Here is a 27,034-nt window from a genome sequence, read left to right on the forward strand (position 1 = left end):
GTACTGGAAACAGCTCTATCCTATATGCAAAAGCCAGGCACAATATCTCCACTCTCACCATGTATTTATTGTAGAGACTATGTCCTGGTTTAGGTCGAGGCGGTAATGCTGGGTCTTGATTTTTTAAAACTTGACTCTTTGCTCTCTTGACTCCAATTCCAAAGATGTCATGTCTTTTATGGAGTGTCAGGTCAGATGAGGATCGACAAAAAGGGTCCTTTTGGGAAGAGGTTTTGGTTCCAGAGTGTTTTGGTGGAGGTGGCCTTCCAGGAATGCCTTTAAGTGGAGGCAGTCGAGCTGGTACAAGTTTTCCATCCACAGGCCTAGAGATTGGTTGAATGATCAAGAGAAGTGTGCATTTTAAACGAGCATATAAACCCCTCTAATCTCTGAGACAGCCACACAGCATTCAATAGGGAAATATAATTAATTGAAACATGAAGAACAATACAGTAGAATCTGGATTATTTGAAGCTCTCTGGAAACACCTGAAACCTCTGGATAATTGGGGGAATTGAATAATCTCAGAAACCGTCTCAGTAGGGTTCCTTGACTGCAGATTTCATATCCTGCTGGCCAGTTCCAATTACAGGGAGCTGGCTGGTTGGCTGGCTTCCCCAGGGCCCTCTAACTAGGTAAGACTTCAGCCAGGCCACCTACCATTAAAGAGCTTTGTCTGAAGCCACCCAGAGCTGAAATGCTTTGAATGAGGTGCTTTAGCTGAAGACCTGATGAGCATTTCTGGTTCACCTGGACTTAGGGAATCAGTCTGGCTCATTTCTTGGCATCTCACTTATCTGAAACATCCTGTCATGTGAACCAAGTCATGCCCCCAGCTAAACTGATGGGACAAGAACCTACTTTGGATAACAGACTTCATCAACCATTTGCCACATGAGATTATTCTGTACAGAAAGCTACATTCAGAATGTCCAGGCTTCCTGGTTAAGTTCTAAGTATAAATTTTCAAAAGTGCCCAAGTGATTTAGGAGCCTAAGTCCCATTGAATGTCTATAGGACTCAGACTCCTAAGTAACTTGTACACTTGAAAATGTAAAAGAGCTAAAAAAATGGTGCTGTCTATACTGTGTATTCAGGGAGTATGATTTTCAAAGGCTAAGAATGTGGCTAAATCAATAACTTGTGTACTCAAAAGGTACCTCTCTTCTAAATAAGGACTGCTTTCCTGTCAAATTTCAGCTTTGTATCCCTAACTGGATAGGCACTAATGCTGTTCAAAAACAGGATGCGTTTTGGGGTTTTTTTAAATAACGGAGAAATCTTTATGCAACCTTGAATATAGTGACACTGATATTATAAACACCACAATATTACATGTTTCCTCTACAATTTTCTCTGGCATTTTTTTTAAAGAGGTTCATTAGTTCAACACAAACAAGTATTCACTAGCATGAATTCTCAAAAGGTCTGTAATAACAATAAGCCACAACAAGGTGTGTATTAATAGGCTTTTAGCCTGTGCTTCTGGTATTTTCATCAAGTGCCTTCAACCACTCGAGAAGAGTATTAATAAGCTTGTTAATGCACCCTCCACATGTTCTTTATTGCTATTACAAGATGGGCTCTAATCAATACACAGTTTTGTGAGGATTTATGCCAGATATCGTTCCATTATGAAAAAAGCCTTCTAAAAGAGTAAGTGAATATAGTAGAAAAATGGTTATATACTTTTCTCAAATATTTTGAAAATATTTATTTTAACCCTTTCTCTCTTTTTTCAGAATTTCCTGGACCTTCACCTCCCTATTCCCGTCCCTAAGAAACCCAGCTGTCATTTCAGCACCAGTTAATGGCCTTACGTCCCCCTTCCTTCAACTCACTTTTGTTTAAAAAAAAAATAATAATGTGAACGAGAGAAATCTTTCCATCTATGTTCAGTTTCTTCCCCCACCCCACCCCATCCCTAACCTCCCTCCAAATAAGCATTTTAATCTAAAACGACAAACATACAATTAGGACTGTTCCAAATCTGAACCACAAAAATAACCAGATTTTCAGCCCACTTTTTGTGAGGCAATATTATCAAATATCCAGCCTAAGAGATCTCATGACTGGAAAAATCACAGGGTTGTTATTAATCAGAGGTCTTTTGTGAACTTGAGCGGAAAGGGAGGGGACAGAATTTCTATCTACTGGGTACACAAAGAACATGAGGGAGAGGTCAAGCATGATCTAAAACTAAATAAAGGCAAAAAGTGATCACATATAAAGAGAAACAATGAGTCATCTCATTTGCGCTCAAGGAAACTCTTCTGATAAGCACTCTAACATTAGGAGATGCACTTAAACTTTCATAACAGAAATAGAGCTTTATTATCATGATACCCTAAGCAGAGTAAATTCAGTTCCAGGATCAGCTCAAGCCTCCTGATATAGGAAGGGGGAGAGGGTGATATAGTAAAACTCTGTGCTTTGGTACACTACCAACTATAAAACCCATACATAGATATCCGTGCCTAAGTGGCATGAGCTTAGCAGCAGATTTTCTACCACCCACCAACCTGTCCCTGGCAGTCAGTGGAGCCCTGGCCCAGGGCTGGCCTGCTTCCTTTTGCCTGTGGGTGCTACTCCTCTTCCTGTTGCTGAAGGGGTTAGGGAGGCTGTCATTCCTCCCACAGTTCCACTAGGGTTTCGGGACTGAAGAGTAAGCAAACAGTGGAGGTACTATACATAATGCATCTAGAGCTTCAGAAAGGCAGCTGACCTGGCTCCTTCCTCTTCAGCAACAATTCTTAGAAGGGCAACGGGTCCCTCTTTGCTCCCACAGCCCAAGCCCAGCCACAAGAGCAAGTGAAGATAGCTGTTGATAATCTTTTCTGTGGAGGAGAGGATGGTCTCCAGCTCTATCTGCTTTTAATTATGGACGAAGGGGCTAAAGCTGAGAGAACAGAGTGGCAGTCAAACAATAAGAGGAGAGCTAAGTTGCAATCTTTCTAAAGGCCTCCCTTCACCACCATACCAATTAGCCACAATATGGTGTGCATTAGTTGGCTATTGGTGCATGCCTAATTTATTAGTGATTATATCAAAAGCACAACTTACACAAGCCTACTGTCTTAATAATATACAATTGATAAGTATGCATACTAGACCGACTAAGCAAACCAACCCAGTAGCTAATCTCAGAGCCCTGAAATTGTTACTTAGAAATTCTACTCACCTGGGGGGCAGCACAGGCTCTGTCCAAGTAGTACCTGTTGGATCTGAATGTTCAGATTCCTACAAGAACACAAAAATGCAATTTCAGTTTATTTAAGAGACATTAACAGGTTACTGTTTAAAAAGATGCCTTTCTTATTTAAATTGTACTAAACAGAGAAGAACTTCAAATCAGAGGCCAAAAGAAGTCTACCAACGGGAACTTTTTAGGGCAATGCTGTACAAGGAGATATTAATAGGAGCCCTGGGATGAATTTAAGAAGGGGAAAATTTAGGCTGAATATCAGGAAAATTGTAAATATAATAATAACTCTTAGCTTGAGGGATAATATTTCTCTCTCAAAAAATGTGGTGGGAGCACCATCACTGCGGACATATAAAAAATAGACTGAACGATGCACTAGAAAAAATATTGTATGGAAGAAACCTGCACTGGCAGGGGATGGACTAGATCAGAATTGTGTTGTCTCGAAGTTACTTGACTCTTCTACATTCTCTTTCAGACAATAGCTCTCTTTGCCATGCAGCTAATAGGGCGATCATGTCATCCCTGGTGGTGAGGATTTCTTCTTATTAATAATAATTATTGGTATTACCATAGTGTGTAGGAGCCCTAGTCATGGACCAGGACCCCATTGTGCTAGGTGTTGTACAAATAAATAATAAAGATAAAGTCTCTGCCCCAAAGAGCTTACAATCTAAGTATAAGACAACAGACAAGAGAGTGATACAGACAGATGGGGGAATATAAGGAAACAATGAGTCTATTAATATTGGTCAGCATGATGGTCAGCCTAACTGTTGTCAAGTTTTTTGTAGACATCATGGCAAATTAGAGTTTTAAAGAGGGATTTGAAGAAGGATAATGAGTTAGTTTTGCAGGTGTTTATGGGGAGCTACTGCAAAGTATGTGGGGTAGTATGGGAGAAAGCACAAATGTGCTTGTTTGAAAATCTATCAAATGGGCGATGGAGGCTAGCATCATGGCCTAATCAAAGGCAGGAGTCGACTTCTCAATACTGAATGAGAGAAAATAGGTAGGGTGGGAATAGGTGGTGAAGGGCCTTGAAAGTGAAGACAAGTAGCTTAGATTTGATATGATAGAGAAGGGGGTGCCTGGGGAGGAATGCAAAGAGAGGGATGACATGGTCAGAGTGATGGGCTAGGAAAGTGATTTTGCAGCAGCATTCTGAATGGATATGAGCAGTGCAAGACTGTATTTGTCAAGGCCAGAAAGAAGGATGTTGTAGCAATTGAGCTGGTGAGAGCCTGACAAGGGTTTTAGCTGTGTGGGTGAATATGAAAGGCCAGACGTTATGCAGAAAGAATCTGCAAGACTTAGACATAGCCTGGATGTGAGCACCTCAAGAGAGATCTGAGTTGAAGATGACAACCCAAGTTATGGGCCTGAGTGACAGGTGGGACAGTGGTATTATCCACAGCGATCAAGAAAGGGGGCTTGGGTGGGGGAGATTAAAAGCTCTGTTTTAGCCATATTGAGCTTGGCAGCATGACATCCATGAAGAGATGTCAGAGAGATAGGCCAAGATTTTAGTTTGGACAGAAGGAGACAGATCTGGAGTAGAGAGGTAGCTCTGTGAGTTGTCAGCATAGAAATGGTAGTTGCATTTGTGTTGGTGGATGCGATTACACAGAGATAAGGTATAAAGGGAGAAGGAAACCAAGAACAGAGCCCTGTGGAGCCCTCCTGGAAAGCCAGAGGGGGGTTGAGGAGGATCCACTGAGGGAGCAATTAAGAGAAGACCAAGTCACAGGAGCCAATTGAGAACAAATTTTCAAAAGAACTTGGTGCACTGTGTTGAAGGTGGCTGGCAGGTCAAGACGGATGAGGATGGAGTACTGGTTTTGAGCCTTGGCTAGGAAGAAATGTTTAGAAACTTTGTTGAGAGCAGTTTCAGTGGAGTGCAAGGTGCAGAAGCTGGATTGGAGAGGGTCTAGGCAGGAACTCGGGGAGAGGAGCTCCAGACTATGATGGTAAGTATGTATTCAATAATCTTAGAGATGAAAGGGAGAAGGGGGGCAGTAATTGGAGAGGCAAGTGGGATCAAGGGTGCGTTTTTTTTTTGTTTTTTTTTTTTTTTAAAGAGAGGAGAGACTAAACCATGCTTGTATTGTGAAGAGAAGCATTCAGAAGAGATTGAGAGGTTAAAGAGAAGAGTAAGGGAGGGAATGAGAGTAGGCACGAAGGAGATCAGGAGATGGGATGGGGTCACTCAGGCAAGTTAGAGGCGTTAGAGGAGGAGAGTAGATAAGAAACTTCTGAATCTATGACCATGGAGAAGAGAATCAAAGCAAGGGGAAAAGAAGGCAAGACATTGGTTTTTGTTTTGCCTTTGTAGGCCGCATCCTTTTACAGATTATTCCGTGATACAGATTATTATTATTATTACAGTGATAATACAGATTATTCCGTACTAGTATCTTCTCCTACTAGCACATCACTGATCATGAGTGAAAAGTAGAAGAGATGCATTTGAGAATAAATTATTGTTCTCAGGCTCTGGATAAACTAGTGGAAAATGTCTATATAATGCAGCCAGAGGTGAGAAAAGGTTGCTGTCAAGTTCCCCTTTATCATCTGAAGCAATTTTTTCCCTCTCAGACTGGCATACAGACAGAGAGGTGCCTCCTTTTCTGAAGACGGAGGATGCATTTTCAAAGGGGTGTGTGGGAATTTGGCCATGTTAATCCTATCAGTTTAATGCCCTCTGCAAGGCTTTGAAAGTTTACCCCAGGGAGCATGACTACAACTGCTAAAGTACAGAAAACAGAAGATAAACATGATCAAAGCATAACAAAGTGTAAATCTAAATCAACCAAGTGTTTTCCAGCACTGACAACAACCTAAATGATGTAGCTTAATTAAAAAATAAAATATGGAAGAAAAACATATGAAATGCCTTTTAATTGAGAGTAACATCCCCACCCCGAAACTACTTATTTCACTTATTGAGCAATTTGTTACAAGAGACTGTTTGCTTTGCTAACCAAAGGATGTAATACGGGTACAACTTACCCCTTTTCTTGTTTGTTTGGCATTACTAGGCTTTCCAGCAACAATCCCAGAGGTGCTCCCAATTGGTTTTTCAGCAGGAAGGGGTGGAGGGATATGTGGAACTTCATTTAAGGCTGGAAAAGTGTTAAATTGTAAATCTAATAAGTTCTTTGTAGGGACCAAACGGGAGTATAAAAAGATAGATATTAATGATCAAAATGGATTCCCCAACACTTCTTTGTGATCACAACTCCCTTAGCCTGTACAGGTAGGATATAAGCAGGAACACTGGAAAATACTAAGGAGGTGCATAGGAAATGTCCCCATTTTGAGAAACATTGTAGGACTTTCCTTATTGTGTAACCAATCTGCCTTTAAATCCAAGGACACTGGCTTTTTCCTCAAGTACGGTGAGGTTAGGGCAGTCTGGAGAGAGTTTAGTGTGGTAGAGGTGAGAGAACAGAAGTGAAGAGAGACAGGTATGGTTCCTGCTATTACAAGATGGAGGGGTTCATCTCTAGTCCATCAATAAAAGCTACTAAAAAGAATTTAATGATTCCACACCATTGGCTTTAAATGCACTCTCTGATTGAAATCTGTAAAATGTTTGCACAAGTTCTGCCAATATACTTATCCATAATGCGTCCGTACAGACTGGGACATTTTTCAACCTATTTTACAAGGTATTTGTGTATTCAAATAATGCACCTAACAAAGTCTGAGGCAGTTCTTTAAACCCGCTGGGCTTCTACCCATGCTCAGAACCATGTAAAAAACGCTTAATGTTAGCCTAGACAGTCTAAACATTTAAAATCTTTTAAAGTTATTTTTAAAAAGACCAAGTGAGAAGTTACCATCCAAATGAAGGCCTAGAGTCTTATCTTACGAATCAGCTGATCACTGCATGAAGGAAGCTCTCAGGAGAGAATGTGGGGTTATTCTATTTAGCATAGAACATTTAACTGTATCTCAGTGACCTGAAAGTCTGGATTGGAATTTTAAAAAACCAAACAAAAAACTCCAAAGGCGAATCCATCCCTTAGACACTGAGTAGTAGGAGACTAAGCAAAGAAGAGCTAAGTTAGATAAGCAAGAAAGCTTTATTAAGCCAGTGTGATGGGGACTAAAAGAAGGCTTAACTGCAAGAGAGAAATCTCTTCTTAACATACTGATTTTAAAAGAGCATTAGAGAGTTATTTTTACACACCTCTTTCAAATCCTGATACAGATGGCTTAATTTTCCACTCACATCCCTTTCACAAACAATATTGCCAACCCTAAGAGTTCAAAAATCAGAAGACAGGTGATGTTTTCACCTCTGTTCCTTCTCAGGTTTTACACTTGGGCGGTGGGAGGGGGAGCAGCTTTAACTCCCAGTTGGACCTCCACAGATGCCCAGTGACTGGGAGTTGCTGAAGGGAGGTGTTGAATCAGTAAGTTCCTAAGAACCTGGCCCTTTCCTTTTTTTGACAGTGCTATTCATTTGTTCTGCTGTGTTGGCTCCGTACAGGAGCCATCTCCCTCCATAGCAAGTGGGGCTGAAGTCACCTTGAACCACTGCTGCCTGATCTTTTCTGGGGGCAGGGCCCTCCAACAAGGTTTAGTCCAGCCCAATCCCCCCATGATGACAAGGCCTTTGTGCAGCTACAACTGAGTCAGACTGAAACCCATGACAGCCTCGGTTGCTGGCTTGGCATAGGGGTGACTGAGTGGCATCGGTGGCCTGATCAGAATGGATGATCTGGTGGTCCCTTTTGGCCTTAAGCTCTATGACACTAAGGCTACATCTACACTATGAGATAGGGGTGTGCTTCCCAGCTCACATATACATACTATACTCATCACGTACAAAGAGCAGTATAGTCACGGTAGCATGGGTAGCGGCAGCGAAGGGACGGCTTAGCCATGCTGAGTACATACTCACCGGCTTCAGGCAGGTTTGTACTCGGCATGGCTAAGCCGTGCCTGCGCTACGGCGACCTGTGCTACAGCTACACTACAATGAGAGCTGGCACGAGCATGCGTATATGAGCAGGGGAACCACACTCCTAGCTCGTAGTGTGGACGTAGCCTTAGTTTTTGCAACAGCTCGCATTTGACAATAGGGATAGTTGGCTCCACTCTGGGATCTGAAGAGCTTCACAGGCCACTCTGCTTACTGCCCACTTTCCCCCTTTACCTCCATTTCTTTCCCAGTTGCATTCTCTTGCTGAGTGGATCTTCACACCCCTCTACCAACTGAGAGAGCATGACTGAAGCCCTTGGGGGGCAGTTCAGTTGCCACTAGAGAGCAGCAAGAGACCGTATTATTTGTCTTGCAGCTAAAGAAAAAAAAAAATCTGTCTGGACATGCATATTAACAATCGAAACCTGAGAATTACACTGGGAAGGTGGAACACACCTATCTACCGTCATTAGGCTCTTACAGCCGAGGGTACATATGATTGTGCAAACCAAAAAGGTTATTACAAATTTTGAAATAGATTTTTTTTACAGCTTTTCTCTGTATTTTTCTAACTATTTCCACTGAATTTCTTACCAAAAAAAAAAAACACACACCACACTAGAGTTTCAGTGGAAAACTAAACACTCTTTTGGAAGTAGTGATGTAAACGTAAGGAGAGGCTAAAACACCACCACTGGGGTACCATGCTACTACAAATCTGACACAGTGTAGAGGTATGTGGGTTTTGAGTTGATTTTAATAATCTCCTCTTGCGTAATTTCTCTCTTTTGCTTGTACTTTTGGGCCCATCTATGAGGGATGTGATGATTCCTCTGTTTTGGGAATCAACCCCAGGGTGAAAATTTTTAGTTTACGAAATCTGAATCTTGGCAACATGCAATAAAGCACTCAACAGATTGAAGATTTCAGCACTAAGACATCTAATGCTTCTCCTCTGCAACTTGCCTGCTTTGTGAGGGCTAATCAGTTCCAGCTCTTGGTGGCATGGATTGGGAGATGGAAGACATTGTGGTTAATGGTCAAGATGGGACCAAAATGCCACTTTTGGTATCCAAGGTTTGTGGTGCTATTTTTTTTTTAATTATTTCTAAAAACCACCAGCCAAATGCCAGTACTTGAACAGCTGTGGATTTTAGAGCCAAAATAATTTAATCCCTGTCAATATTAAGCAATGAAGTCATGTTTACATCTTCCTAGAAAACTAACGAAGAGTTTAATACAAAAGGCGTGAGCTTCCATAGGAGTGTCTACATTTGCTAGAGAAACAAAGTTAGCATCTTTATATTAAACTATTCTTTAATTACCATTTTCTAGAAAGATGTAAACATGACTTCACTGTTTAGTATTGACAGGGATGAAATTATTTTGGCTAAGATTTTTCTAGCAGTTAATGAAACTAGCTTTAGGTAATTCAGTATTTCAATAGTGATTTCTGATCAAATGATTTATTTATTGAAGTCTCTCTGAAAACTTCAGATAAGAAATAAAAGTGTGAAGGACTTACATTTCCCTGGTTTAGATGGGATTCTGATCACCGTAGGCTTTCGTGCTATAGCTGGTTGAACTGTCTGTTCCTTTGCAGGCTCATTTTTGAAGGGGAATTGAAAGGGATCTAATGAAAAAACACAACTTATTTAGCATGTCTTTGTTAAACACACACCTTGACAGACACTTCATTCATTATTCAACCACTTGTATACTTCACGACTAAGGGAAAAATCACCATCTCAGTATCGAGAGACAATAAATATAAAGCTAATGAAAGCAGATTACTTTGCCCTTAGTAAATAATGTACTTTTTTCTAAAAGTGCACTGAGAAGAGATTCAAAGATGAGTTAACTTAAACCACGTTCCAAATGCTTTTCAGGACTATTAAAATCATAGTCCAACAGCAAATGCTCCTCTGGATAACAATGATTTAGGAAGTCAGTACAGCTTTAGGGAAACATGTTCCAAAGCAGTTGCTCTAATATGGGTGTGAATGTATCTGTAAAAGAGCTACGTCATCACACAGAAGATAAAAGATCTACCAAAAGCAAACAACATATTCCATTGCAAATATTAGGCTCTGGTTACAAAGTCCTTTTCGTGCCCCCTCCATCTCTTAATAAATGGCTAAGTCAGGTTTTCCTTGAAATTTGTGTTGCTTTTTTACAGATCATAATCCTGAAGTAATGCGGAAGGCTTGTCTTGTGGTTAAAATATAAGATTAGAGTCAAAGCTGGGTTCTGTTCCTGGCTATGTGACAGACATTCCTTGGTGACCCTGGGCAAGTCACTCAACCTTTCTGGGCCACTGTTTCTCTATCTGTAAAATGGGATTACTTCCCATGCTTAACAGGAAGTTAACACTTAGTTGATTATGGTTTATGAATTGTTCTGATACCATGCAGAACACGGTCATAGAAATGTATTGGGATAAACAGATAACTCCTTATTCTGGCAGGACTCCTATTGTCTCCATGCCAAGGAACATGTATCTATTTTATATCCACTCCATATTATCAAGTACTATTTCTTCCATCCCCATACACTAAGATGCCAACAATTACTGCACTATAATTGCATCAGATGGAAATGGGAAATGTATTCTGACCAACAAATTCACCATGACTCCCATCCACCCTCCCATCCACAGAAGCCCCTGCAAATAAGCACTGATCTCATGTGGCAGCCGTTTCAGATGTGTGCTAGCTAGACAAGATGTTATTAAGTGTCAGAGGCACTTAAATAAGGAAGCACAGTGGGTGTTCCTTTAAATTCTCCAGTTTCTTCTTTTCATTGAAGGCAGAAAAGGGCAAAGTAGAATTAAAGGAAATGCACTCACCAGAAAATGACAGCCTCCCTGGGGTAAAATATAAAATCACTTCTTTAAGTTAACTTTTCAAAATTTACATTAATAAAAGACTGTGGGAGGACAGCATTTCTTCTAAAAAATTGTAAGTAACGGAATCTGATGCAGTTTACCAAGAAAATGAAATATTTGCTACCTAAAGATTTAAATTAGAGTTTTTAAACATTAAAAAAAAAATAGTGTTTACCTCTGAATGGTCTTGTTAAAAATCACATTTTCATTTAAATGCTTTCAAATTTGGATTACGGATGGGGGGGGGGAGAGGAGGTATATTCTAACTACATCATTCCATTAAAAATAGGCCCAATGAAGATAATTTCACTTAGAGAATATTCCCTATGGTAGCCAGTTTCTATATTAGAGCTGAACAGGTCACTCAAACACCCCCTCAATATATACTGTTTTGTACTGTGGATCTCATACAAATATCTACATCCACACATTGAGCTGTCTTTGTAAATGGGCATTTTGTTGAGGTCACTAAGAAGGATTTTTCAAAAGCTGTATATTGATACCCCAATCTTGCAAAGATATATGCAGAGTTAAGTCAAATGGGACTACTCATCTGCTTAAAGTGAAGCCCATGCCTGTATTTTTATAGGATGGGGACATAGGTTGCAACAAGCCCCTAGTTGTCAATAGTTTCCATTTTTCTCTCTCCACCCCTTTTACCAATATTTAGTGCTGTTCTAGAGAGACTGCTCTACACAGGTAACCCTGAAGAAAAAGTCACCATTAAATCTTCATCTATGTGGTATTTGTCACAAGGCTAAGAAAAGCATTTTTTGGAACATGAATTTTCCACTCATTATCTTATGTTCAATAATACTATTGTCACCTCATAATTAGTTTAAACCTCATTAACTTGTTTGTGTCATTCCTTTCCCCAGAGTTGTGTTAGTGAAAATTGTCTGGTACACTACTATGCTGCTTTGTGTAATGGGACTGACACCATATGGATTTTTTTAAAGGTATTTAACAACAATTGGGCATGGTTTGAGCATGATTCAAAAAAGTGTGAAAATACGCTCACAACTTGAGTAAATTAATCTTCTAGTGCATTCTTCAGATAACACCAATATCAGTAGACTACTATCATTTTTGTTTAATAATCCTTTTATATGCTTTTCACAGCCTGTATTTTCCAGAGTCTGACTTTTCTGTCACTGCAAATAAAAGAGTTTATTTTATAACCTCCCTTTGATAACATATTCCCCTACATATGTGCTTAAATTGGGGGAAAATGCAGTGTACATCTGACTACCATATATATTTTCTCTTGGTTCTACTGGCTTAGAAGAGACAGATATATTTCACCAAGCCATATTTTACCATCCTTGTTCCACACCAAAAAATAAAGGGATGATGTAGCAGATATTTGCCTTTATTTCAAGGAAGATGGTGGCTATCTTTCTGAAGCTGTTATTGTTAGTCCATAGCTAGGAGACAGTAAGGTGAGCTATCTGTTTTATGTTCCTTTCGTCTCAGAAAAGTAAAAGATGTGACAGATACCTCAACAAAAATGGGGGGAACCTCCAAACAGGCAGGTCGAGGAAAGTGGGAAATCTAATATTTATTATGTATTTTTGAAAAAGCCACCTGGTTTTGACTAAGTCCTGGAAATAGTGCTCTCAATACATCCAAGAATGACATAATAGCCCTGGGAATGCTGATCTGTTGGCATCATAACATTACTATTTGTGACAAAGCTCTGTCCTTGCCTCCGTGAGTCCCACGTTTCCTGGTGGATTTTGCTAGCCTCAGAGACTCACTGTGACCCTGCAAGTAACCCTTCTCTCTCTAGAGACAAGGGTCACAGTCTACTGAGCCATTTTCATCATAAGCCAGCGAGGGAGGTGATGAGAAGCTATCCTTCCTTGCACAGTCTCTGTTGTCTCCCAGTCTCAGTGATTAATCAGGGGGCAAAGGTGGGGGGGGGGGCCCGGGCCCACCCTCTACTCCGGGCTCCAGCCCAGGGACCCTAATAATATCAGCTATGGTAGCTGACCTCTTAGAAACATGACATGTACAATTCCCTGGGCTACTTCCCCCACAGCAGCCCTCACTTTCTCAAGCTCCACTTCACCCTTACCTCAGGGCCTCCTTCCTTGTGCCTGATATGGTGTGTACTGCTCAGCCTCTCCAACAGCACAACTTCCTTCCACAGCTCCTGACATCCACACCCACCTGACTGACTGGGAGGCTTTTAACTAGTTTCAGCCAGCCCCTGATTGGCTTCAGGTGTCCCAATCAACCTAGCCTTCTCCCTGCCTTCTGGAAAGTTCATAAAAGTGGCCTCAGGTGTCTTAATTGACCTGGAGTAGCTACAGTTTCACTTATCCTGGTACCAGGGATTTGTTTAGCCTGGAGCTAATATATCTATCTCCCACTACTTTTCTATAGCCATCTGGCCTTGCCTCGTCACATATTACAGAAGTATGCACTGCGTCTACTTGAAATGTTTAATTATATATTAAATAAGCTACTGGACTGAGACACACACAAACTCAAGATGGCTATCTGGGTCTTCTAGAATTAGACCACCCTCTTTAAAAACCACAGAGAGATTTATTAAAATCTCATCTCGATGAAACCACTTCACAGCCTGAGTAGAATCATGCCTATCCACACTTAAGGGGAGACTTTCAAGGATAAACCTAGGTGCTGCCGGAAATATGGTTGGAGATTCAATAGACAGAATTCCAAACCAAAATGGAACCAATACTGAACCAATGCTAGTATGGTGATAGGTGGTACAGTGCTAATGGAAGTACTGCCTGGTGGATATGTTAAAAAAAAAAAAAAGGGCCTGACTGCTCAGACATTACAAATTGCCCCTATTTGCAAGATTTGAGGTATTAACATAGGTGTCCTGCCTAAATTCCTCCCAAAATTTCCCCTGTATTTTGATTTGGAGAAGTTATTGTTTTTGTTTTTAAAAACCATTCCTGTCATCTTTCGGCTGCATAGTCCACACTAGCCTTTCACTGGTGGGTGAGTGACCCCTAATATACACCATTCTCCAGCAGGATAGGTGCTATGGGCAAGTTCTGCCCACACCTGGTTGCAGGTAAAATCCACAGTGAAATCCAGTGCAGTTCAGCTGCGCAGGAGGCAGTATTTCAGGAGCTTGCACAGGGGTGTGTAACATATGCATGCTCTGGAGCCCAGCTGTAAGAAAATTTCCTGTGGTGCTCTTCATTTTGTGGCTTTTGGGATTAGTTAGGAGAGGAAGTCAGCTGACCCATCCCTGTGCAGATCTGGGGAGGAGGGACAATAGGGCTGCAGAGACCACTCCAGATCAAACACTGGAGTGGCAGCCATAAAGTTGATCTGCTGTCACTGTGGGGTATGTCTAAACAAAGAAAAACCTGTGGCTGGCCCATGCCAGCTGGCTCGGGCTGTGGGGCTGTTTCATTGCTGTGTAGACTTCTGGTCTCAGGCTGGAGCCCAGGCTCTAGGACCCTAAGGGATGGGAGAGTCCCAGTGCTTGGACTCCAGCCTGAGCCCAGAAGTCTACCCAGCCCCACAACCCAAGCCCCACGAGCCCAAGTTGGCTGGCACGGCCTAGCTGCTGGTTTCTAGTTGCTGTGTAGACATCGGGCCAGAGTCCTGGAAAGGAGGATTTCGTCTTTCCCTGCCCACATAGAGACTTCCAGCAGCCAGCCCAGTTATTCAGGAAAGCATACAGGGAACACACCCTATGGCTCCTGTTCAGTAAAGCACTGAAGACTTAAAAACATGCTTCAGATCCAAGATCACCTCCTCTTATAAACTGCAGGATGAAATGGACAAGAACTCTCACTTCCACACTCACTAAGAGAAGCTACATTCTTCTAAGGCTAGGTCTGGCCCAAACTAGGCTAGAAGCATGTATAGAAGTGCCAGATCTCCTATTACAAGGAAACAATTAAAAAGAAGAAGCCAGGCAATGTCCCATAGCAGACAGGTCCCAGACTGTATATTTTTAAGTAACTCAGGGAATATTCAAATGTAATTGTTAATAGATCTTCTTAATTATCTTTTGCTCTAATGACCATATCCAAGCCACAGGTCACATCTAGTTACCACGCTTCCCCAAAAATACAGAAGGGTCCATACTTGACTGACTGACAGAAGATGGTGGCTCTTTGTTTTCCCTGCAGACAAAATTGAACATTCCTACTATAATTATGAGAGAAATAGACATAATATGAAATGCAACAATAGCCATGCTTGTACAATGGAAATACACTAATGCGATGGAGCTCATGAAGGAAACCTCTCAGCTCCAGATGTACGATATGCTATTTCTGTCTACAAATCAAGTCAGTTCCTCATAAAGTGCATGGGCCAAATATAGCTCTGGTGTATCAGGAACATCTCAATTAGTGAATGGGAAGACATTTTTTGAAAAAGATCTGAATCTAACCATCCTATCAGGAAGGCAAAAAATAAAATAATTAGCAACTCCATTCCATATAAAACTCCCTGTAGCATAAAGGATTTCTATGTAAAATCATTTGAAGGTCTCTAATTTAAATACATGTTTTAATAACTCAACTGCATTATTTCCCCATCTTAAACAAACTTGCATTAGACTTTATTTGGTCATTTGTAAGCCCTTCAAGACAAGGGGCATGTCTCCTTGCCTGTCTGTTCAGTGTCAATGCTGATGCTGTAACACAGCAGTTCTCAAACTGTGGGTTGCGACCCTGTTTTAATGGGGTCGCCACGGATGGCATTATATTTGCTGGGGCCCAGGGCCGAAGCCGAAACTTCATCTCCACCACCCAGGACCGAAGCCCAAGCCCAAGCCCCACCACTAGGGGCCGAAGCTGAAGCCTGAGCACACCGACTGAGGGCTTCAACCTTGGGTGGTGGGGCTCAGGTTACAAGCCCTTGGGCTTCGGTTTTGGCCCCCCTACTAGGGGTGGTAGGGCTCAGGCTACAGCGTTGTCCCCGAACCAGGACAGCGGGCTTGGGTAGGCTCAGATCTCAGTCCCTCCTCCCGGGGCCGTGTAGTAGTTTTTTTTGTTGGAAGGCGGTCATGGTGCAATGAAGTCTGAGAACCTCTGCTAAACATATTATAACAGCAACACATACACATACCAAAGTGTGCAGTAAGAGATGGTGACAACATCAACCAATGGTTTGCAGTGACAATTGGAGTAAGGCAAAGGTGCATTATGTCCCCACTATTGTTCGCACTGGTCATTGACTATGTCATGAAGAAGGCAACTAATTAATTTTATGGATAAATGATTAAGCACTATTGGATGACCTCGTTTTTGCTGATGACATTGTTCTATTTAGTTCAGCGCATCCTGTAATTGAAGAAAAGTCCCAGCTTTCGGCAGACACAGCAAATGAGCTGATTTGTTTATCAACAAGGGGAAGACAAAATATACTGCTATCAATGTCCCAAAAGCATCCATCAGAGTAGATGGAGATGCTAGAAGAAGTAAATCATTTTACCTGACTAGGGAGTGAGGTGTACAGTAATGACAAGCAATGAATATCAAAAGCAGCATTTTTCAAAAGCTTGAAAAGATTTGGAAAAGTAGCATGATTGACACTGATACCAAAATACAAATTTTTAATATCAGCATTGTGTGTCTCTTCCTTTATGAAGCAGAAGCATGGAAATCCACGACTGAAATTGATAAGAAGATTAACTTGTTCCAAAGTAAATGCCTAGGGAAAAGCTTCAGAATACAATGGAAAAAGAGTTTCTTGCAACATCAAATATTCTAACTAAAGCAAAAGAAACTAAATAATTTAAAATGGTAAGACAACGATGATGGACATACTTAGGACATGCTTTAAGGATGCCACCAACACTACTTCCACCTGGGAAGAATAAAAGAGAGCGATCTAGGGAAACATTATGCACAACAATGGAGAAAAAGCGAAATCCACCAACATGACACTCAAAAGTCTGAACAGACCAGCACAAGACCAAAGTACACTGCAGAAAGTTTTGGACACCCTATGCATCTGAGGGTACAGGAGGATGAACACCATATACATGCTATGGGTGAAATGGGGCTAGGATTTCCATCCTAAGTCTTTGTAAAAATGGATTTGTCAGATGCAGAATCCAACTGGTTGATTACTGAAACCTCTGACTATATGAGGTCACAAATGCACAGATCATAACTTGGAAAAACAAAAAATCCCGAACACCACAAACCTTTATTAAAGCACTAACACTTTAAGAACTACACTCAAAATAGATGCTCGTATATTTTGAGTGGTTGACTTTTGGCCTCTCTCTCTTCCTGAACCTTGAGTCATTTCATTATGATATAAACCCAGGCCTTGTCAAGGAAGGTTTAGGCTGGATTGGGACTCAGGAGATCTCGGTTGGAATTAAGGCTCTACCTCCTATATAGCCTTTGGAAAGTTGCTTGGGGTTTGTTTTTCATAAGTGCTTAACACCCAATGCCTCCAACTGAAGTTGTAGGTGCTGAGCACTCTTAAAAGTCAGGGCTTTAAGCTTCCTGTACCTCAATTCCCCACTTGCAAAATGGGGATGGAACACCTCTCTACCTCACAGGGGTGCTAAAAGGATACATTCATTAATGTTTATATTAGTTTTTAGCAAGCTAGTTGAATTGCTGTGATGCCACAGAATCTGTTTCATCATGTGTGCTTACATTTGTGTTTGACTCACTCTTTCTGTAGAACAGTTTGCTGTGTTATATTTGTGGCAGGTTCTAACTAAATCAGCGATGTATCTGTACAGTGTTAATTCATAGGTCTAAGCACCAGACAAGCATATTTTAGCTGGTTTCAGAGTAACAGCCGTGTTAGTCTGTATTCGCAAAAAGAAAAGGAGTACTTGTGGCACCTTAGAGACTAACCAATTTATTTGAGCATGAGCTTTCGTGAGCTACAGCTCACTTCATCGGATGCATACCGTGGAAACTGCAGCAGACTTTATATACACACAGAGAATATGAAACAATACCTCCTCCCACCCCACTGTCCTGCTGGTAATAGCTTATCTAAAGTGATCATCAAGTTGGGCCATTTCCATCATCTAAAGTGATCATCAAATTTGTGCTCGAAATGGCCCAACTTGATGATCACTTTAGATAAGCTATTACCAGCAGGACAGTGGGGTGGGAGGAGGTATTGTTTCATATTCTCTGTGTGTATATAAAGTCTGCTGCAGTTTCCACGGTATGCATCCGATGAAGTGAGCTGTAGCTCACGAAAGCTCATGCTCAAATAAATTGGTTAGTCTCTAAGGTGCCACAAGTACTCCTTTTCTTTTTGCATATTTTAGCTGCATTTCAGAAATATTAAGTTTCTGTACATTATAATTTGTGATGTAAAACTGTTCTTTTACAAACAAGTCGTAAGTGCTGTATCCCAAGCACCACCTACAAAAGCCCTTTCTTCTGTTCTAGGGTTGCCATAGCAACAAGTGTGGAGCCCTGGCATTTTGCTATGTCATTATTCATTACAAATGCAAAGGTCTGGAAAATTGGGAGCAGATTATAGCTGTTCTTCATGTCTTTACAAAGCATTTTACTGTGGATTCATCTGGCTAAAGCTGTTCCTATGTGAACATGGAAAGCACCTAATGTTAGTGCAATATGTCACCATATTTTTACTGCGCAAATGCTTTTCTTGTGGATCCTTTGTTAAGTCATAGTGCTGCCAATAGTAACAAGAGATGGGGGCACGATTCTGAACTCACCAACAGCTAGGCAACTTTACTGATTTCATTGGTGTTAATCCTGATTTACACTGGTGTTGAGTGAGACCACAGGCAAATCCTTTTGTCTTCTGCAGATAGGAGGTAGGGTAAGCAAACAAGCCTACTTCCTAAATTAACAAAATCATTACCATCTGACTACGGGAGAAGTCAGACAACTAAAGTCTAGTTTTTCTATACTGAATTTTTGAGTTTGTAATTAAAATGTCCACCTTGAAAAATTGAACCCAGTATTCTTTTCATATGTGTCCATAGGATAACTGTAAGCTATCAGAAAGGTGAACAGAATGGTAATCTTCTTTTCTGGTGGAGTGCTGATTTTTCTGGCAATTTTCTGTGTTAGCACAGGATTTCTGGTTCAATATTTATTTAATTTCTCTTGGATTGGTGGGGCAATCTGTAGCATATGTAGCTATGATTCTTCTTCAAGTGATTGTTCACGTCGATTCCAATCAGGTGGGCGCGCGCACTGCGTGCACAGTTCTCGGAAACTTTTCCCCTCAGCAGCTCCTGTCAGGTCGGCCAGGGAGCCCCCTGGATTGGTGCCCTCATGGCGCTCAATATAGGACCCTGCTGACCTGACCCCCCCCTTCTGTTCCTTCTTGTGTGGCGGAATTCGAACTACGTTTTGCTTGCTTGCGAGTGTTCCCTTAGCCATTACGTAGTTCCACGATATGCATCCGATGAAGTGAGCTGTAGCTCACGAAAGCTCATGCTCAAATAAATGGGTTAGTCTCTAAGGTGCCACAAGTACTCCTTTTCTTTTTGTAGTTCTACAGTTTTTCTTTTGTATTGTAGTTAATTGTGTAGTAGTTAGGATAGTCTTGGTGAGTGGGTTGTTCTCCCCTCACCCTGCCTTGGGCTCCAGGGCATGCCTCAAGCCCAAGGATTTAAATCTTGCGGTGTATGCAGGAAACCTATGCCAAACAGCGACCCTCACGACTCGTGCTTGAGGTGTCCAGGGGAGGCACACCAGTCCGAACGCTGTAAGATCTGCAAGGCTTTCAAGCCGAGGACTAGGAAAGAATGCGACTTCTTTCTGAGGCAACTATTAATGGAAGCCGAACTCCGTCCAGCAGCACCCGACCGCCAACTCCCAGGCCCCAGCTCAGTGTGGAGTGCCCCGATGTCAGTCCACAAACTGGTACCAAGGAAGGACTCTGGTGCTAGAGACCCTCGGTACCGAAGATCCCAGCACCACAGCACAGTGCGGCGCCCCAGCACTGGTCAACACCCCCAGTGCCCCGTAAGTGCCATAAGGAGGTGGACAGAGGGCGTTCTCCTCAGAGAGCGAGGCCATCCAGGGAGACTTTGCTGCTTCAGAGGAAGGACTTAACTTCCAAACAGCAAAATCCTGTGCCGTCTACTCCGGTGACCAGTTGGCACTGTTGAGTCCGGCACACAGCGACTCTCCGGCGGGGCACCGCTTGGTGGAGGATTTGGAACCCTCCTCCATCCCAAATACTTTCGAGGCTGTAAGGGAGCTGATAGAAAGTACTTTGCCTCAGCCCCTTGCTGTTAGAGACAAGCCTCTGGCACTGCCTAGATGGGTGCCATCTAGAGGCAAACTTGCAATGATGAGGCCCTCTTCCTCACCAGACCGGCACTTTCTTCCGGTAGCTAGCGGAAGCTACTAGATCGCACGCCCTGGTTCTCATGGGTGACTTTAATTTTCCTGATATCTGCTGGGAGAGCAATACAGCGGTGCATAGACAATCCAGGAAGTTTTTGGAAAGCGTAGGGGACAATTTCCTGGTGCAAGTGCTAGAGGAGCCAACTAGGGGGGGGAGCTTTTCTTGACCTGCTGCTCACAAACCGGGAAGAATTAGTAGGGGAAGCAAAAGTGGATGGGAATCTGGGAGGCAGTGACCATGAGTTGGTTGAGTTCAGGATCCTGACACAGGGAAGAAAGGTAAGCAGCAGGATATGGACCCTGGACTTCAGGAAAGCAGACTTCGACTCTCTCAGGGAACGGATGGGTAGGATCCCCTGGGGGATTAACATGAAGGGGAAAGGAGTCCAGGAGAGCTGGCTGTATTTCAAGGAATCCCTGTTGAGGTTACAGGGACAAACCATCCCGATGTGTCGAAAGAATAGTAAGTATGGCAGGTGACCAGCTTGGCTTAACGGTGAAATCCTAACGGATCTTAAACATAAAGAATCTTACAAGAAGTGGAAGGTTGGACATATGACCAGGGAAGAGTATAAAAATATTGCTCGGGCATATAGGAATGAAATCAGGAGGGCCAAATCGCACCTGGAGCTGCAGCTAGCGAGAGATGTTAAGAGTAACATGAAGGGTTTCTTCAGGTATGTTGGCAACAAGAAGAAAGCCAAGGAAAGTGTGGGCCCCTTAATGAATGAGGGAGGCAACCTAGTGACAGAGGATGTGGAAAAAGCTAATGTACTCAATGCTTTTTTTGCCTCTGTCTTCACTAACAAGGTCAGCTCCCAGACTACTGCACTGGGCATCACAGCATGGGGAATAGATGGCCAGCCCTCTGTGGAGAAAGAGGTGGTTAGGGACTATTTAGAAAAGCTGGACGTGCACAAGTCCATGGGGCTGGACAAGTTGCATCCGAGAGTGCTAAAGGAACTGGTGGCTGTGACTGCAGAGTCATTGGCCATTATCTTTGAAAACTCGTGGCGAACGGGGGAAGTCCCAGATGACTGGAAAAAGGCTAATATAGTGCCAATCTTTAAAAAAGGGAAGAAGGAGGATCCTGGGAACTACAAGCCAGTCAGCCTCACTTTAGTCCCCGGAAAAATCATGGAGCAGGTCCTCAAAGAATCAATCCTGAAGCACTTACATGAGAGGAAAGTGATCAGGAACAGTCAGCATGGATTCACCAAGAGAAGGTCATGCCTGACTAATCTAATCGCCTTCTATGATGAGATTACTGGTTCTGTGGATGAAGGGAAAGCAGTGGATGTATTGTTTCTTGACTTTAGCAAAGCTTTTGACACGGTCTCCCACAGTATTCTTGTCAGCAAGTTAAAGAAGTACGGGCTGGATGAATGCACTATAAGGTGGGTAGAAAGTTGGCTAGATTGTCGGGCTCAACGGGTAGTGATCAATGGCTCCATGTCTAGTTGGCAGCCAGTGTCAAGTGGAGTGCCCCAGGGGTCGGTCCTGGGGCCGGTTTTGTTCAATATCTTCATAAATGATCTGGAGGATGGTGTGGATTGCACTCTCAGCAAATTTGCGGATGATACTAAACTAGGAGGAGTGGTAGATACGCTGGAGGGCAGGGATAGGATACAGAGGGACCTAGACAAATTGGAGGATTGGGCCAAAAGAAATCTGATGAGGTTCAATAAGGATAAGTGCAGGGTCCTGCACTTAGGACGGAAGAACCCAATGCACAGCTACAGACTAGGGACCGAATGGCTAGGCAGCAGTTCTGCGGAAAAGGACCTAGGGGTGACAGTGGACGAGAAGCTGGATATGAGTCAGCAGTGTGCCCTTGTTGCCAAGAATGCCAATGGCATTTTGGGATGTATAAGTAGGGGCATAGCGAGCAGATCGAGGGACGTGATCGTCCCCCTCTATTCGACATTGGTGAGGCCTCATCTGGAGTACTGTGTCCAGTTTTGGGCCCCACACTACAAGAAGGATGTGGATAAATTGGAAAGAGTCCAGCGAAGGGCAACAAAAATGATTAGGGGTCTGGAACACATGACTTATGAGGAGAGGCTGAGGGAACTGGGATTGTTTAGTCTGCAGAAGAGAAGAATGAGGGGGGATTTGATAGCTGCTTTCAACTACCTGAGAGGTGGTTCCAGAGAGGATGGTTCTAGACTATTCTCAGTGGTGGAAGAGGACAGGACAAGGAGTAATGGTCTCAAGTTGCAGTGGGGGAGGTTTAGGTTGGATATTAGGAAAAACTTTTTCATTAGGAGGGTGGTGAAACACTGGAATGCGTTGCCTAGGGAGGTGGTGGAATCTCCTTCCTTAGAAGTTTTTAAGGTCAGGCTTGACAAAGCTCTGGCTGGGATGATTTAATTGGGGATTGGTCCTGCTTTCGAGCAGGGGGTTGGACTAGATGACCTCCTGAGGCCCCCTCGAACCCTGATATTCTATGATTCTATGTTCACGGCACCGTTCCCAATCTACATCGCCGCAACACCCCCCGGCACCAGTACAAGATCGCACGGCGCAGGGAATGCGACGTTCTGTGTCTCCGGCACCGAGGAGTTGGCACTGATTGCAGTTGCCCTCTATCGTCTGGTGCCGAGATTCAGCACCAGAACACAGGAGCCATTCCCCAGCACTGGACTCGTGGCACCAGTCTAAGTAATGGGAAAGCCGGCACCGATCATCTACACAATCGTCACGGCTCTGATGCCTGACTTCCTCTTCTTGGCACTGACTGCTGGCGCAGGGCTCGTCGGCACTGCCATGGTCGTTGCCCTCGGGATCCTCGGACTCTGAGGTCGACTCCTACTGTTCACAGCACAGTAGACACAGATTGGACAAGTGCCGGAGGCACACTCAGTCTACCTTGCAAACACAGTGAACACCCGCTGCACAATGGCCCTTCTGGACTCACCATCAGGCCCAGGGTACCTCTTCCAGGGTTTCTAGGTCCATTACATCGGGGCATCATCCGGCGGCACAGTCAAGGCGGACAGAACCACCCCTCATACTACAGAGGTGACACTAGCCAGACCATCCCCTCATACTACAGAGGTCAGAATGGAACTGGCTCCAGACCCACCCATATCTGACCAGGCTGAACCACTTGACACCAATGCTACCCAGGACCAACCAGAGCACATGGTGGGCCACAACGACCCTGTTCCTCCACTGGCCTCTTCGTCATCTTTGCCTGATCTGGCAGTGGCAGGAGCACCAGCTTCAGGTCCTCCGCCCATTGACTACAGGGCCCACCAGGACCTACTCCGCTGCGTTGCCCGTAATATCGGCCTACAAGTGGAGGAAGTCATTGGGTCAGAGGACCCGGTGGTGGACATTCTTGCTCCAGAGGGTCCTTTCAGAGTGGCGTTGCTGGTTATTAAAACTATTTGCAACAATTATAATACTCTATGGCAGACTCCAGCCTCCATTCCGCCCACCACCAGGAGTATGGAAAGGAAATATTTTGTTTCCTCCAAGGGTTATGAATTCTTGTTCTCCCACCCACACCCTTGCTCCCTGGTGGTCTGAGTGGTGAATGAGAAGGAGCGCCAGGGGCAACAGGCACCTGCTCCCAAAGGCAAAGAGGCCAACGGATGGACCTTTTTGGCAGAAAAATTTATGCCACAGAAGGGTCTACAGCTGAGGATAGCTAACCAGCAAGCTATCCTCTGCAGGTATAATTTTAATTCGTGGAACTCCATGTCTAAATATAAGGAGTTACTCTCCACTGAGTCAAAGGCGGAGTTCTCGGCTCTGGTCGAGGAGGGGAAGGCAGTTGCCAGGACATCCCTGCAGGCCTCACTTGACTTGGCCAACTCTATGGCACGTGCCATCGCCTCGGGGGGGGGGGGTGTCATGAGGAGAATAGCGTGGCTCCAAGCTTCCGGGCTTCCACCGGAAGTTCAGCAGACCCTGCAGGACCTTCCCCTCAAAGGCTGTTTTTGGACCAGACAGACTCGAGGCTTCACAGCCTCAAAGACTCGAGGGAAACAATGAAATCTCTGGGGATGCACACACCTGCTACCCAGAAAAAGCCCTTCAAGCCTCAGCCCCTACAGCAGCAGTGGCAATACCACCCCCACCCGAGGCAGGATACATACCACTGTAGGGGCAGGAATTCCAGGCATAGACCCTCCAACCCTCCCTCAGGCCAAGGGCAGGGACTGACCAAGCCATCGTCAGGATCCAAGTAAGGGTTTTGAAGGGACGCCCGAAGATAGCATAGCAGCCACCACTTAGGATCCTTCCCCCCGTTTTTTGAACCATCTATCCCACTTCTATCGTGCATGGTCCCATATAACATTGGTCCACTGGGTTCTTCGTACGGTAGAAGTGGGATATTCTCTCCAATTCTGCTCTTCCCCTCCCTTCTACCCCCCTTCCCTGTCCCTCTTCAGGGACCCCTCTCATGAGCAACTCCTTATTCAGGAGGTGCAGGTGCTCCTCATCATAGGGCAGTGGAGGAGGTTCCTCAGGAGCTATGGGGAAAGGAATTCTATTCCCATTATTTCCTAATCCCCAAGACAAAGGGGTGCCTCAGACCCATCTTAGATCTGTGAGGACTCAACCAATTCTTGGTAAAGCTGAAGTTCCGCATGGTCTCCATAAGCACAATTATCCCTTCCCTGGATCCAGGGGACTGGTACGCTGCCCTCAACATGAAAGACACATACTTTCATATAGCTATCTGGCCGCCCCACAGACATTTCCTGAGGTTTGTTGTCGACTTCATACATTATCAGTTCACAGTGCTCCCATTTGGGTTATCAACAGCCCCTCAAGTGCACACCAAATGTATGTCCGTGGTCGTGGCTTTTCTCCGAAAGAGGCAGGTCCAGGTGTATCCCTACCTCAATGACTGGCTGCTGTGGGGGCATTCCAGGAAGCAGGTGGAGTCCCAGGTCCAGTTAGTCAGAGACACCTTCCAGAGACCAGGTCTCCTCCTCAATGTGGACAAATCAATGTTGTCACCCACCCAACGAATAGAATTCATTGGGGTGGTACTGGACTCAGTTCAGGTAAGAACAATACTACCAGAGTCCAGAAAACATTGTCATACGTCATTCAGACTCTCAGACAATAACCCTCCCTACTGCAAGGACATGCCTCAGCCTCCTGGGGCACATGGCGGCATGCACCTATGTGGTCAGGCATGCCAGGCTGAGGTTCAGGCCATTCCAGGCATGGCTCACCTCAGCTTATCACCTGGGTCAAGACAGTTTAGACTTGGTAGTAACAGTACCATCACGAGTCTTAGATACCATAGGCTGGTGGTCAGACTCTTGCATGGTCTTCAAAGGAGTCCCTTTCACCACCCCTCAACTGTCCGTGACCTTAGTAATGGACGCGAAAGACCTGGGTTGGGGGGCACACCTAGGAGACCTACAGACTCAGGGCAGGTGGTTGCAGTCTGAGATCTTGCTCCACATCAATATAAAGGAACTCAGAGCGGTGAGACTAGCCTGCCAGACCATACTGCAAGGTCAGTGTGTGGCAGTGATGACTGACACCCCCCCCCCCCATGTTTTACATAAACAAGTAGGGCGGAGCCCACTCCTCCCCTCTCTGTCAGGAGGCTCTCCACCTGTGGGAGTTTTATGTAGCCCACTCCATTCACCTGGAGGCATACTAACTCCCTGGAGTACAGAATGAGCTTATGGACCCCCTCAGCAGGTCATTCCGCAACCACAAGTGGTCCACCCGTCCTGACGTCATACATTCCATCTTCCAAAGGTGGGGATTTCCCCGGGTAGACCTATTCGCCACCAGGAGCAACAGGAAGTGTCCAACATTTTGCTCCTTCCAAACACATAGTCTGGGCTCTATCTCAGACACGTTCATGATGCACTGGGAAACTGTCTACTGTATGCCTTCCCACCGATACCACTCATCCACAAGGTTCTCCTCAAGATCCGCAGGGACAAAGCGGAGGTAATTCTGCTCGCTCCAGCATGGCCACGCCAACATTGGTACACTATGCTTCTGGAGCTGTCAGTGGGCACCCCCATCACACTGCAGCTCCTTCCCGATCTGACTACACAGGACCATGGTTGCCTCCTTCACTCGGACTTCCAGTCCCTCCATCTCATGGCTTGGAAGCTTCATGGTTAAATGCAAGGGAGCTCCAGTGCACAGAATCGGTGAGGGAGGTGCTGCTTGGTAGCAGGAAACCTTCCACCAGGGCCACCTACCTGGCCAAATGGAAACAGTTCTCATGCTGGTGCAATTGCAGTCGCATATCCCCACTTCAGGTATCTAGTCCAGGATGAAAGGTATATCTACTGCACCTAATTCGGCAAGGCCTGGCCGGATCATCCATCAGGGTGCACCTCACAGCCATCTCAGCATTTCACCCGGGAGAGTTGGGGTGTTCAGTCTTCGCCAACCCTATGGTGGGCCGTTTCTTTAAGGGCATGGAACGGCTATACCCTCAGTCTCGCCCACTGGTACGACTTGGGATGTCAACCTGGTCCTAGCTAGACTAATGGGAGCCCCATTCAAGTCGCTGGCTACATGTTCCCTTCTGTATCTCTCATGGAAGGTTGCCTTTCTGGTTGCCATCACATCGGTCAGGAGGGTGTCAGAGTTAAAAGCACTAACTTCCGACCCCCACTCCATAGTCTTCCACAAGGATAAGGTACAGCTCAGATGGCACCCAGCTTTCC

General features: G+C 44.3%; 1 protein-coding gene across 7 annotated transcripts in view; it reads right to left on the minus strand.

Annotated features, from left to right (window-relative positions):
• SH3D19 (SH3 domain containing 19) overlaps nt 1–27,034 on the minus strand; it is a 118,648-nt gene that overhangs the window by 21,669 nt on the left and 69,945 nt on the right. For all 7 annotated transcript variants that reach the window (XM_073341345.2, XM_073341339.2, XM_073341341.2 and 4 more), the window contains 4 exons: nt 9,667–9,774; nt 6,218–6,330; nt 3,182–3,240; nt 59–323 (listed from right to left, as the gene is read on the minus strand). In XM_073341345.2, coding sequence (XP_073197446.1) covers nt 59–323; nt 3,182–3,240; nt 6,218–6,330; nt 9,667–9,774 — 545 coding nt within the window. The remainder of the gene's footprint in view (nt 1–58; nt 324–3,181; nt 3,241–6,217; nt 6,331–9,666; nt 9,775–27,034) is intronic.

This window comes from Lepidochelys kempii, chromosome 4, assembly GCF_965140285.1.
Source record: "Lepidochelys kempii isolate rLepKem1 chromosome 4, rLepKem1.hap1, whole genome shotgun sequence".
In the NCBI taxonomy this organism is placed as follows: domain Eukaryota; kingdom Metazoa; phylum Chordata; order Testudines; family Cheloniidae; genus Lepidochelys; species Lepidochelys kempii.